Source organism: Balaenoptera ricei, chromosome 15 (assembly GCF_028023285.1).
Source record: "Balaenoptera ricei isolate mBalRic1 chromosome 15, mBalRic1.hap2, whole genome shotgun sequence".
In the NCBI taxonomy this organism is placed as follows: Eukaryota; Metazoa; Chordata; class Mammalia; order Artiodactyla; family Balaenopteridae; genus Balaenoptera; species Balaenoptera ricei.
In genome coordinates, this window is record NC_082653.1 from 41790846 (window position 1) to 41803895 (window position 13050).

A 13050-nucleotide genomic window follows, 5' to 3' on the forward strand; every position below is an offset into this window, starting at 1 on the left:
ATAGAGGATGTTAATATGAGGGAACATAAGAATTTGAAGTGTTCTAGGCACTTCATGTGAATATCTCCTAGTATCTTAGTCTTCTGAGCTGTCAGAGGACCCAGTGATGATCTGTTAGCTGTATATCAAATGGTCTTTAGGTAATTTGGCAGTTCCAGAGGAAAAGTGATGAGGCAGTTTTGTTCAATATATTTTAAAAGTTTGAAATGTAAAATATAACTATGATTTTTATGAAAATTGTATTATATTATCAATATTATAGTCTTAAGGGTTATGCTTTTAAAACAAGGGGAATGTTGGTCAGTTTATCTTAATTAAGATTCAGTTAACAAAGTTTGTTTCTCCTAAGGTATTTTAATGTTATTAGTGAGTTAATGTATATTTGATTAAATTTGCTTTTGTTGTTACTATAGCATTGCATTATATTCCTACATAAAAATGGATCAATATCTCTAAAGTGGTTTATTTATGCCTAAAACAGAGGTGTGAAATAGTAACATAAATGTCAGAAATCAGAATAAGGTCATAAATTTAAATAGTAAACTGAATCCCAGTACAAATAGAGTAGGTGTTGGGACAAATGAATCAGCAAGTTTGATGATTTTGCATAAATAAACGAAAAAGAGAAAATACAAATAAAATGCATGATTAATATGTGCAAATTTGATTTTATTATGTGGTTCTCTAATGCCTCGTGTGTTGTATGTTATGAAATTTTGTAAATTGTAGCGAGAAATCATGGAGGCCCTTGTATTATTTGCAAAGTATGGTAACCACTTCAATAAACATTATTATTCTTTTTTTCTAGGGCAGAAGTAAATAATGCTTTTTGGGGGGAGTGAAATTGATGCATTTTGCAACTAAAGGGAGAGACAGGATCTAAATAACAGATACCTCATTCAGAGTTGGATGCATTATAATAAAATAGGTAAATGAGAGCCTGCCTAGCTTGCTGGTAAAGAGCACGGGCTACCTGGGCTCCGATCCCAGGTTTGTACTTACCAGCTGTGTGTACGTGGTCCATTGACCTCCTTTTTGTATGCCTCAGCTTCCTTATCTACATGGAGAGAATAGTGGTAATATATACTACGTAGATTTGTTCTGAGGATTATAGGCTGTAATATTTGTAAGCATTAGAACAGCAGCTGGCACATAGTAAATGCTATACAAGTATTAGTTAAGTAATTAAACTAGAACTAAATGAAAATGTCTATTAGAGGGAAATGTTTTTATAAAGATGAGATTATGACTCATACAAATATAAATTGAATATTTATCAACAATTTTATTTAACTCTGGTTCAAAGGAGAATTTAAAGAACCACACGTGTATACACAGTAAGGAACTCTGAAATGAATTTACAAATAAATGCAAATTGTCCATAGGAAAGTATCAGTTGCATTCAAGGGAACATAATTTATTTGCATTTCCACAGACAAGAATCATTTGCATTATTATCTGTTTTCTACAATTTACAGAATTACAAAACAGCTCGAAGACAATGAAAGGTAGAGATCATTTGAGATGTAGAGATCATTGGTGATCCAGTGCCTGGTGGTGATCTCCACTGAGCCAGAGCCCCAGATGACTGTCAGCTGAAGCACAGTAGGGACAGATTTTTAACCTTAAGATTCTAAGTATACTCTCTGAAGCTGGGTTAGAGGTCCAGGCTTCTTTGTTTAAAAGGTGCTTATTGGGTTGGAAATCTTTCTTCCTGGCTCTTTATTTCAAGCAGAGATTCACTCCTGGGCTGGAAAGGCTTTTCCTGCCTCTTTGTAAGGCCTCTCTGTTCTCTGTCTTTATTTGATCTGCTTCTCCCATGGGGACTTCTCAGTTCACTGAAACCCCTCCCTGCACTTGAGACCCTGAGGACTATATGCTCTGCAATCACTGTCTACTTCCTTTCTTGCTGGCATGACTTTACTAAGGATAATTTGGAACTTCATTGGCTTCTTTGGGAAACTTAAGATTTCCCCAGACTGGATCCTCTAAGACCTCTCCCTTTCCATTGCTCTGGTCCTTCTTCCTCCTCTTACACCTTTGATTTTCCCTTCAGTTCCATTTAAATCCTTTGATATATCCCTCTTCAAAACCCCAATCTTCTTCATCCCTCCTCTCCTGCTGCCAGACTTTTCCCTTCCTACTTAAGCTCCTCAGCTCATATAGTCACTTGAACTTTAGGCCCCCTGCTCCCAACTGGGGACTCTCAAGGTACTCAGGGGCCCCTGAAAGCAACTACTTGAGGCTCAAAAGGAAGAAAAGGTGATTGAAAACAGACTGGATGTTTTGTCCACTCAGAAAAGCTTTGGGGACAGCCAGGCAGCTGCTTGATGTCTCCTGTCAGTTTCTCACCTAAAGTTTAGTCCACATCCTCCGTAAGATTACATATCAGGGCAAATGAAAAATCTTGAAAGTCTCCTCCACAAATACCGGTAAAAAGCATTAGCCCTCGTATTGAACAGGTAACCTTAAGTTGCTCCTTCTGCCAGAAACAAAATTTGGATAAAAATATCAAGGGGAGCAAAGACCAGAGTATATTACTATATTCACCTGACTCCTGGCTAAAATTTTAGTGTGAAAGCTATAAGGTCTCTGTTTGCATCTGTCTGTCTGTATGTTTATGTACATATGCATTTATGTGTATATGATATTTTTCTACTTTCGGATGGTATTACCAAATTAATTCATAAAATCCCATGAAGGAGCTCTATGCAAATTAGCTTAGAGATAAATTAGCATTATATAAGTTAAATATTCCTAAAACTCCCAGAAATATAGAAACTAACCCAAAAACTTTTCAAGTTTACATGACTTGGGTAAATCTCTGGTAAATAAGACTAGTTTAATATTGTTGGTTTAAAAAAACAGGTATGTCTTCTGAGTTATCAGCAGTTAAGTATAATACGAGCATACATTTTTGTTGTACTTGGGTTTACTAGTCAAATAAGCTTATGTTATATCTACTAGATGTTTAAGATTATAAATATTATAAATTCAACCCAAGACCAAATCTACAAGTAAAGATGTAGTAAAAATGAATTGCTTGTTATCCATGACTTCTTGTATATCAAGCGTAGCAGTAAAAGAAAATCCACGTGTTTAACTTTTTTAGATTTTTGATTTTGCAAACTTGCCTAACATGCATGTGCTGTAAAAATAGTTAACAGAGAGATAACTTGAGATGATGGTGAGCTTTGTTTTATGTTGTAATATGTCTGCATAAAAATAGTTTCCAAACTCTTTTTAGTACCTTGTAACCTTAGACTTATGTTAAATTAAGTATAGATATTCATTATAAAAATCTAGATTATTTCTAAGTAAAACAAACTACTGAAATACTAATTACTGAACATAACTTTGTTTATATACTTTGGCTTCTTTATTTTAATGTGGTATAGAGAAGCTAAATGTATTTGAATCTGTTAATAAATGTCCTTTTGCCATATAAAAAAACATGTCTCTAGAAATTGAAAGATGGTAAATGTATAAAATTTGCTAGCCTGCTACAGAATGCTGACATGTGACAATTTGCAATTGTCTACTTCTTAGTCTTCTCTGTAAAATAAAAATTGGTTAAAAATTATAATTAATGTGTATAAATGAAACTACTAAATATAATAAACAATAAGAGAAACAACTCTGTATGCAAGGTTTGTGAGGAATGAAGGATTTTTGTTGTTGTTGTTAAGGAAAATGTGAGTCATTTTATTCTAAATTGAGATCACTGCTTATTTCAGAACGAGAAAGAGAAAAAATGTCAGAGAAAACCTGAATGGATATAGAGTTATAGAAGGTTTGCAAAAGAGGAATTTTATCTGTGATCAAATTAGCTAAGATTGAATGAATTTATTTGTTTTTTGTTTTTGTTTTTAAATGAGTCCAATAATGTACTGATGGCAAAACTAGAGTTGGGTTTTCTCTCTGTTAAAGTAACGAAGTTTTCTTGGATTATTAGTCTGATCTTAATAAGAGATCATAAAAGGATTTTCTTTATCTTTTAAGTAATCTACTTAGGAACAAAGATTCTATGTCTTATCAAAATAATTTCCTGTGCTTTATGTTGTTTTTATTATGTTCCCCAAATCAAATCCTAAATGAAACCTTGAACTCTAACTGAGATTGATATCTCCCAGAGGGTTCCTGGAAAATCTCAAAGGATTTGTTTTTTTACCTTGTAAAAACGGAAAGGTAAAAAATAATTTGGTTTAAGGGGACTTCCCTGGAGGTCCAGTGGTTAAGACTTCGCCTTCCAATGCCGGGGGTGTGGGTTCGATCCCTGGTCAAGGGGCTAAGATCCCACATGCCTCACGGCCAACAAAACCAAAAGATAAAACAGAAGCAATATTGTAACAAATTCAAAAATGGTTCACATCAAAAAAAAATCTTAAAAAATTTTGATTTATTTGATATATTACATTACATGGGAAAACATTGTCCAAAAAGAAATGATGCTTAACTTTCCCATGGTTAGATTTGTGTGGGTAAAAATTATTACTATGTATATTTCAGAAATTGTATGAAGTTCATAGAAATTTGCCAGTATCCTTTTTATCCATCTTATGTCCTGGTATAATTTTGTCAGTTATAATTCGAGTTATTTAAACATTGTATGTCATAGAAATAACCAGATTCCCATATCAGTTATATCATTTTTATAATAAACTCTCTTCAGATCTTTAACAGTGACCATTTTTAAGTCTTTTATCATTCACAGATAATTTTTGTTTTATTCTGATTCTTCCCTGAAAGCTCTTGCAGTCAACTACAGGCAAGAGTGCTTTGTCTTCAACAAAAAGTGACTATTTCAGAGATTCATGGAAAGGACTATGGCAAGTACTCTAGCGTATAGGCTTCTAAAGACATTATTGCTTAAATAACCTTGAGACTGTACCGCTGGACCAAGTAAGGATTTCCAGAACTAATGGAGAAGCTGACTGGTTTAAACAAAACAAAACAAAACAAAAAAAAGTGCTAACCCAAGATCAAGCAGAACAAAAATCCATTACATGAAGAAGAAAAAAAAGAATATACTATAAAAAATGTTTAGTAGAACAGAATAGAGAATTCAGAAAGAGATCTCAGTATATAAGATTACTTAATATAGTTGTTGTTTTAATGGAATAAAGAAAGTATGTGGATTTGTTGTTGCTGTTGTTGTTCCAACACATTAAATAACGCTGGGGGAAAAAAACAAATCAGTTACATGGGACTGAATGAACTAACTACGAAGAATGATTATGATTTTTGTGGTTATTGTTTTGGAACAATACTGGTTCTTTAATGTTTTATTTAAGGAACCCCTTTTTATCTTTTCTCAAGCTCTCTGTAACTCATGACAATTTAGTTAATTATACTTTTGTAAACAGAAATGAAATATTTAGCTTTTCTCCCTACCGGATCTCTCCAGAATTCAGAAACTCTATTGAGTATTCTTATTTTCATGGCAATGACATTATTTGTATAGGTTCAATAAGAATCTGTCTTCCTTGTAACAGAACATAATTGGAAAAATTGGTTGTATAGACTTTGGTTGGAATGTCATATTTGTGAATGATAATCTCAAAGATATAGAATCTCATGTTATCAGATAGTTTTAAGGAACTAAGATTTGCATTATAGAGCCAATGCTTACAAAGCCCTTTTGGAGAAACCAGTCTGGTACCTGGTTTATAGAGTTCCCAGCCTTACAGATGAGTAAGGAAGGTCACTTCCTATCAAGCCCAGGAACCTTAGGATATTCTTGGAACCTTGAGAAGAGAGGAATTTACCCAAATGTGTAGGTATTACAGGCTAAATCTGGTGGTGAGTTCTTGGATTTGCTTCCTAGCCTTGAGAGGCTTTGACAAGTCTGATTTGAGATTCTTTATGAAAAGTTCCAGCAAAGCAAACTTGAAAGGCCTAAGTGGTCAGTGACTGTTCTTGCTGCACTTATGTAAATAATCAGACCAAATCTAATGAGAACAGACTTATTTTGTAAACAAGAATAAAAATGGGGTTGGGGGGGTGACTGTAGAGAGACATTTTAGGTTTCAGTGGAAAACTGTAGTGCACCCTTGTGGGTTATTAAATTCCAGTCTTGCTCATTGTCTTGCACATATTGTCAATTTCCTAGTTTCCTCCAGTATCTGGCTACAACTCTCCAAAATGTTTCCAATTTTTCTCCCCTCCTGCTTATTTGGCCTCATTGAGAACTAAAACTGCCCCTTTCTTGAAGCCCTGCAAGCTGAAGCTGGATGACATGATATAAACTTCAAAGAAATCACCACAACAGATCATGTATGTACAACTTTCATGCTTGCTATTGTGTGGGCCATTCAGAAAGTTTGCTGGAACACCTGATGCCATCACCAAGGACACTGAAACAGCAAAAGGTGCTTCAAGCCCAACATCTAGATATCTTCTCAACTGTCTGCCCTCTGGACTCAGAAACTAGTTTTATAGTGTGCTCCAACCATTGATCTTTGTTTTTCTTTTTCTTTCCATGGGACTTTCCCTCATTAAATGCCTGACTGCTTGCACCACCTAGCAGAAATCCTCTACTACCAAGTCTCAACCAGTGGTTCAGCTGGTCCTTAAAGGACAAAAGGCAGCCTAATGAGAAATGGACTTACATTATTCAAAGGAAAGAAGTCTCTCTTTCCTCAAATAAGAGCAGGGACTGACAAAGACTCTCTCCTTAACTAAACTTTAGTCAGGTTCCACCAAACCCTTTTTTCAACTAGGCCCCATCCTTGCCAGACCTGCATTGTCCAATTTTAGCAAGAATCCTGCTAAATCAATTTAGAGAGAATTTCCCATCCTTGCTATCTGGTCACTCTCCATATCTAATAAAGTTCTGCATCTCCCCCCCTCATACCCTAGGTGATATCTGACCACCCTGGCTTGCCTTCAGCAAGAATTGTGTGTTTAACCAAAATCTTCCCTCACCCACAAAGTTTCCTCTTAGTAATTTTCTTTCCACTGATCCCCACTCTGCTCCTTGGTTATAAATCCCCACTTGTCCTTGCTGTATTGGTAAGTGAGCCCAGTTCTGTACTGAGATCTCTTTCCCTTATTGTGGTAGTTCCGGAAAAAAACTTTTTTTTTTTTTTCAACAATATCAATAGGATACAATCTGGAAAAACAATTACTATCACATGTGCACACTGACAGATATTTTAACTTTCAGCTGGATAAAGCCAATGATGTACAAAATGTGAATCAGTGCTTTGTGTACGTATAGAATGTCTGTGAGGGAGCAATGCTTGACAGTTTTCTGTCCTGTTTATTACTGAAAACCCAGGATATGGGAAAAGACACTGAGATCAGTGCTGATAGAACACAGTTGTGTGAAAAGGAAGGTGGTACATTGCTATTCAAGTAAAAGATGTGGCCTGTAATGGTAATTTACATTGTTATATTTACAGAGAACACTTGGTGGTCAAAAATATGCCATTTGGTTTTGGTTTATTGTTGGAGGAAATACTGATAATTATTAGTACTATCAAATTGTAGTTTTTGAGTATATTTATGCCTTTTTGATACACCATGTGAGGAACTGGACAGCAAGTATAAATCTGGCTCTGAAGAAAAAAGATGCTCATGTGAATTTTTAAAATGAAAGAGAGATAAAGATATTTCTTCATGATGCTAATAATTCTAATAAGACCATTTTGAGTAACTTACTTGAATACCATGTCATAGCACTACATTTATTTAATATGTTGAATTGTTTGAACCTTTAGGCTCAAAATGTCCCATTTTTAAAGTTTGCAGTTGAGAGATTAGGATTTCTTTTAAGAAAACTGAACTGTGATATAAATAGTTTAAACTTTGATGCTTTCTAATACAATTCTTTAACAATTTCTTCTGGAAAAAAATACATGATTTGTTGCCACATGTTTAAAAGTCTTACATGACTATAAATGCAATATTACATACATAATGCTTCATAAGAAAATGAAGAAATACTTTTTAGAACTAAATGCAACTAGAGGATAGGTCAGGAATTGATTTACTCTGTCTCCCAAGTTGAAACAGTCAATCTTTCTGCTTTCATTTGTGATATGTTTAATCAATTTAATGCCTGATGGAGTTTTAAAACTCATCATCAGTGAGAAGTCTTTATAATTTCTAGGTTTACAATAGTCCAAATATCCAGAATTTTCTGACAAAGCCACCAAATATTTATTATCATCCAACAATCTTTATTTGGGAATCAGGACTTTCTAATTTGGTAAAAGTAGTAAGAATAGAAATTGATTGGTCATGGAACTCAAGGTCTTCTTGCTCAAAGTCTTTGTCATTGGACCAGGCATTGACAGATTAGTAAGAGCACAAACAAAATCCAATCTCTTTCACTGATAGGGAATAGTAATAATAATAAATGTTGAAAATATTTAAAAACTATTGTGGTATTTCAGTATGGATGCTGAAATAATATTCGTCACCTCTGTAAAACCTTTGTAAAAAAGGGGCATGTTTGTTGAGAGCTTACTATGGACCAAACATTATTCTAAATGTAATGAACTCATGTTAACTGTAAAGGAGCCAGTAATTTATGAACTGAGGCATGGCGAAAATATATAACTTATCCAAGGTCACCCAGTTGTTAATTGGCAGAACCAAGAATTGAACAGATAGTCTTTATCTGACTAACTCTTAGTCTTTACCTGACTCAGGGAAACAGCATGCTAGGAGTCCCTGAGGTGGTCAAGTCAGCTGTTAAGTGTTTTCTATTTTGAGGTCTTCTAAAGTTTTTCTCTACTCTTTTAATGTACAATTCTCCCACATTATTCTCCTGCTTATTATTATTACTACTACTGCTACTACCACCAATGAATAGTTGATTAGAATCCTTTAAGGAGAAAAGTGATTGCAAAGAAGGGGATGCTTTGGAGGCAGAGAGAGGAAAGATCACTTTTATGGCCACAGATCATTTCCTTCGTCTTGGCCATTTTTTTCTTTGGTTATCGGGGCCCGAAGACAATTTAAGTGTCTTGTAACCTATCACCTCAAATCCCCTACATACCTCATTACTGCAAGCTCATTTGACAGTATCTTTGTGAATCAATAGCATTACCTTCCCCCTTAAAAGATTTGCATAGATCATGAGTTTAAAATGTTTGAATTTATAAATCATGTTTCCTAAAGTTATATTAAAAAGCTTTTTATGTATAGCAATTTAATGTATTTTAAAACATTGATTTTATATAGCTTCGTTGAATATATTTTAACATTACTATCTGTAAAAAAATACATGAAAATTCAGATTATAGTACTCCTCAAAAACATTAAAAAATATGTCAGGTTTTGGAAGATAATGTTTTGGCTTGTTTTAAATATACCAGCTTTCTGGCTGTTGTGTGCAGGACAGAGCTTTTTCTCTTTTCAATCTAGCAGCGCCCTCTTAGAGTGAAAGGTTTATAGAATTTGATAAAGGAGCAGTATCACACTTTCAAATGTTCTTGATCCATACCATTCCGAGGGACAGCTTATTACTTAGAAGTAGCAAAGAGCTGAACCTAAATTTTTTTTTTCTGAGTAAAAATTCTTTTCAAGGATGCATTTTAGGTAATTAGAACAAAATAGAAATAAGCTCGTTCATTGTAAAAATTTATTTTGTCTTGGTAGTTACACATCTTTTTCTCATCTTCTTGTGAAACCAGTGGTACATAATTATATCTTAAAATTGATATTTTTATAATATTAATAGTAAACATTGAACTTTTTGTTGACCCATATAACATGCCTAAATTTATTGAATGCCTATTATGTATGTGATACTGCATTTGTATTGGGGAATACACAATAAATAGAGAATAAGTCAGTCACATCCCTGGTACTTATACATTTATTTCCACTTGTCTAATGTATCAGAGTGTGACCCATATTGGCTCTTGTATTCAAATTGTCTTTATTAAATTAAATAAGAATATTACTATTAATATATATTCCTTCTTTATTACAGAAGAAAATACTCAGGAAACATCACAGGTGAAGAAAAGTTTGAGTGAAGAAGTTTCTCTCTATAGAGGTGACATCACATTGCTAGAGGTAGATGCTATAGTCAATGCTGGTGAGTAGTTGATTTTTTGTGATGTATTTGTTATACTGTTACCCTAAAGCTGGGTTCGAGTCTTGGTGGGTGTCAGGCCAAAAGACACAATCAAGCCAAAGATTGGGAGAAGGAAGGACTTATTACTTGCAACAAGTAGGGAGAACACCAGGGATCTTTTCCAAAGCAGTGTCTCGCAGAACAGCAAAATTGGGGAAGTTTTAAGCTAAGGGTACTTGCGTACTCATGAAGGGACTTGAGTGGTGTATGCGTATTCATGAAGGGGCTTGAGCAGAGGAGAATTCAACATAGAATTGGGGCAAAGGTCAACAGAGTCAAAGCTTTAGTTGACTGAAGTCAGAAAAGGTCGTCATCATCATTCCATCCTCCACCTTGATGGGTGCCTTAGTTCCTGCAGAACTCACACAGATTATTACATATATCCCTTGAGGAGGAACTAGGACTCTGTTTTATCGCTGAACTATTGTTTCTTGACTGCTTTTCCTTTGTTCTTGCATTCTTTCACTTCCCTTAAAATCATTAATTACTGAGACCTCTTCAAAGGCAAGCAGTGTGGCCAGGCTTAGATCACAAAATGACTTAGGCCAAAAATGGCCTCTCTTACGTCACGAAAGCCATGCCTGGTTCTCTTTCTTTGGGGACCCCCTGCCCTATCTGCTTATAATATGAGTATTTATTATTTTAAAATATTTTTTCATAAATAGGAATAGAGGTATTTTAGAAAAAAAAATCTCTTCAGGAATAGAAATATCATGTATTTACCTTATTCATTAAAAACACTGAAGGTTTATTTTATGTATGTGATACAGTTAACGTGCTAACTCTACATGGTATCCATGCTAAGTTGAAACTAGGGTACTGGACCACTGGAAAAGTGACAGATTGTTGGCAGAAAGTTCTTCAGAAAGAACTTTAGCAGCTGTATTATTGTTAGTTTAATGCCTGGGTTAATAAACTGAGTTAATAAACTCAAGTTCATAAAAACATAAAAATAGAGTTCATAAAACAAGTTCATAAACATAAAACATAACATAAAAACAAGTTCATCAAGCTTTTTCTTCTTTTGACTTTGTAAAGAGATGATTGATCTACAGAAGACAAAAGTAAAATATAAAGAAATTATTTCTGCAATTTCCAAACCTCGGTTGGTTTCAACTTTTCATGCTTGTTTTTAATGCTTTATTTTAATTATTTTAGTAATTAATGATCTTAAGTAATTTTTGTTTTCAAACATTGGGAAAATAACAGTTAATTTATGTTTGATTTTAGTTTATTTTATGGTGGTCTGTATCTTCTATATATTTTATTATGTGGGTGTATATCAAGAAATACATAATAGTTGTGATTCTGTAAAAATAAATATCAATAATAAGAGGATATTTAATTATTTTAATTTGTGTTTTGTAAAGTTAGGCTCTTTGCAAGTTGAAAGTGTCAAAAACAAATCTAGACTTAGGTAAAAAGAAGAGGCTTTATTCAAAAAGATTATTATAATAAGGGGTCGAGGGTTATCTCAATAGGAAGAGGAGGAATATTGCAGTAGGAAGAACCACTTTGACCATGAGATCTATAAGCATCTCAAAGTTCAAGCAGAAAAGGGCTTTTCTTTTACAGGGAGAAGTAAACAGGCTGGAAAGAATTGGATGTGGGGCAATGGGATGAGAGGGTGGCATGACTGAACAGTTGATCAGGGAATGTTTTTCCTTGAGGCCAGCTGATTATTGGGAGGGGGTCTTTAAAGAGGGGTTGTTCACCTTCCATTGCTCAAGGGTGGCCCAAAGTTCAGGGGCTTGGAGGAAGGAGAGAAGCCTGAATAAATTTAGGTCAAGTCCGGTTAACAGGCATTGATCGACCAGAATGGTCACTGGGGACAAATAGTTCAGCTAATCATTTATGAGATAAAGAATGGGAATTTGGAGTGTCTGTGTCTTGGCCTTGTCATAGGTTACAAGAGGTCATCGTGAGTCTTATCTAAGCTACATGGGGAAGAGTGGTTCTTTGCAGTAAGCTGTTTCCAGGAACACAAAAGGGGTGAGGGGTAATTTCTTGACAGTTTTTGCTTTCCAGGAGTACAGAATTCAGATGAAGTTCAGCGTTGTCTCAGGTTTCCCTCTGGTGATTGAGTAAATTCACACAGGATCGTAGCCCTTAGTAGGTGAACGGACAGGTCTCATGGGGAAGTGGAGCACTGTTCAGGATATAGCATAGTGTTGGCCAGCAGGAAGTGTGGAAGCCTGCTCAGCCTGTTCCTCTCTCGGAAGTGACTATCGGTTGCTATGTGCTGTATCTGCCTTTCCATAATTGAAGCTCAGTTTTTCTCCTTCTCTTCTTCTAATGCCTTTGTATTTCCTTCCTCCTCTGGGACCTCTCTAAAATGTAAACTCTTCATGAGAGAGCATGTGTCGGAGTCATTTAATCTCCACCCAATGTGAATCACTCCTTTTGGATACAATTCCATCCTCAGATCACTTTGTTCCTACAAGTCTCCCTTTTATCTAGTCTCTATGGGCTGTTCATTTGTGGCTCTGGGTAACAAGATGCTTTCTGTGATATGAGGGGCCTCTGGAGAAGACAGGCCCTTGGAAAGAGTCTCATCAACTCCTCTCCAGTACAGAGGTTTCATTGGATACTCTCGTAGTTAGTCAGTCATCAATGATTTATTTATTTATTTATTTTTGGCTGTACCACATGGCATGCAGGATCCTAGTTCCGTAACCAGGGACCAAACCCGCACCCCCTGCAGTGGAAGTGCAGAGTCTTAACCACTGGACCACCAGGGAAGTCCCTATCAATGATTTATTTAGGAAGTTCCTGAAGTCTATAAACATGTGAACTTTAATTTAAAACAATTAAAATTAATTAAAAACTATATATACATCACCAGCCTTCCTCTATATTCTTGTAATTTCCAGCCTTTGATCCCAGTTCTGCCCTGTGGAGTATAGTCGATGACATTTATTTCCTTCTTAAATACCTTAAGACCATTCTCATGA

General features: G+C 35.0%; 1 protein-coding gene across 2 annotated transcripts in view; it reads left to right on the top strand.

Moving 5' to 3' along the window:
• Positions 1-13050, top strand: part of MACROD2 (mono-ADP ribosylhydrolase 2) — a 1976756-nt gene that overhangs the window by 67446 nt on the left and 1896260 nt on the right. For both annotated transcript variants that reach the window (XM_059897602.1, XM_059897603.1), the window contains exon 3: positions 9950-10057. In XM_059897602.1, the coding sequence (XP_059753585.1) occupies positions 9950-10057 (108 nt within the window). The remainder of the gene's footprint in view (positions 1-9949; positions 10058-13050) is intronic.